The sequence below is a fragment of the Pteropus vampyrus genome, unplaced genomic scaffold, assembly GCF_000151845.1.
Source record: "Pteropus vampyrus isolate Shadow unplaced genomic scaffold, Pvam_2.0 Scaffold52, whole genome shotgun sequence".
Lineage (NCBI taxonomy): Eukaryota > Metazoa > Chordata > Mammalia > Chiroptera > Pteropodidae > Pteropus > Pteropus vampyrus.
The window spans coordinates 2,169,237-2,170,735 of record NW_011888833.1 but is presented as its reverse complement, the minus strand read 5'-3'; the positions used below and the strand labels follow the sequence as shown (position 1 = coordinate 2,170,735).

At 52.4% G+C, this 1,499-nt stretch overlaps 1 protein-coding gene across 1 annotated transcript in view; it reads right to left on the bottom strand.

The window, feature by feature from the left end:
* Positions 1–1,499, bottom strand: part of FLT3 (fms related tyrosine kinase 3) — a 54,460-nt gene continuing 52,961 nt past the window's right edge. Inside the window, exons 22-24 of the mRNA XM_023530709.1 lie at positions 507–623; positions 308–389; positions 1–104 (exon numbers count right to left, since the gene is read on the bottom strand). Coding sequence (XP_023386477.1) covers positions 1–104; positions 308–389; positions 507–623 — 303 coding nt within the window. The remainder of the gene's footprint in view (positions 105–307; positions 390–506; positions 624–1,499) is intronic.

Sequence of the window (1,499 nt, the reverse complement as noted above, 5' to 3'; positions counted from 1 at the left end):
TTAACTCTCTCCGGGGACATGTCCCACCTTGACGATCTGGGCCAAGGTCATGACTGACGGGCGGACGGGGACCTCGTCCTTTGCGAAGAAGCTGATGAAATTTGCTTTTCAGAGGGGGTGAATCTGGTGTCAGAGTTGCCACCCTCACCTGTCTTGTGTTCTGATGGGAAGGAGGCTATGTAGGATTGACACCTGTATATCACACACCCACGTGTGTGTGTGTGAGTGGAAACGTGTAGGATCCCATAGCGTGTGTGCAGCATCCGCCCTGGACCAGGAGACTTCCGATCCTGGCCCCGTCGCTTACCATCTGACCTTAGGCAAGACGTTGAACTGTCCAGTTTCTTTGTCTGTACACTGGGGGTCATAACGGCATCCACCGCACAGGGCTGTGGACACGGTGAAGTGAGTCGCTACACCAAAGTGGTTAAAACAACCCCTTCCCCGAGACCACGCAGGAGCCGACCAGCATTCCCTCTGACTGTCCATTTGACCGGCCACGAAACCTCTTCTTTTCCTTGGACCTGCAGGTTTTTCTGCAGACCCAGGGAGCGGCCTGAGAGCCACATGGTCACCTTCTCCCTCCGCCGCGGCCCTCGGCCTCTGTTCAGTGTCAGATACGCCTGCAGGGAGAGGGAGGCTGTGGTCTGCCTAGGTGCCCCGCACCCCCCCCCCGGCCTGTCCAGGCTCCCCATCTTTATTCCCAGGCTCCCGGTGAGTGGGGAAAGAAGATGGAAGGGGAGGAAGAAGGGGACCCCCACCCTTTTTGCATGCATGACCCCCCACTATCTCCTTCTCTTATCTCTGCACGCCGAGGGTCTCCTCGAGCCTGGGGCATGCAGCCCGGGGGCTCCCCATTCCTCTGAGAGAAGCAGGGCAGAGACATCTGAATTCGCAAGGGGAAAATCCTTGGTCTCAAGGGGATGCTGACACGTGGTGACTCACTGAATTTCTGGCCCCCACGGGAGAGCTAGCCTCCTTGTATTCCCCCGTTACACGAGAACGGAATCCCAAATAACCTACAACGCGTGGAGTATTAAGGCACAGAGGGTTAAGGAATTAAATAGGCACGGATATAGAAACGACATTGACCAAAAAAAAAAACAACAACAACAAAAAACATAAATTAGCGATATGAAACTAATGTGGCAGCCTGTGCCGCAGAAAGCCTCTGGGGCTGAACCGTTTGACCCCATTTGACCCTCGGCAGTCACATCAGTCAGCGTCACGTGAGGTGGTGAGAACGTCGGGTGATTTTCATCCAAGCAAAAAGCTAAGTTATTGAACTGTGCGCTAGAAATAGGTGAATCGTACAGTCTAGGAACTATGCATCCAAAAGCTGGGTGTTAAACTTCATTTATATATAGACGTAGCCTCGCAATTTCTGTCTAACCATATAAGACATGGTTCTTAGATTCCGGTTGCTGGATATATTACAGTTGACTTTGCTTTCATTTTTCTTTTATGATGAAAGACTTGTAGCCGCCGCTGGAGAAAAT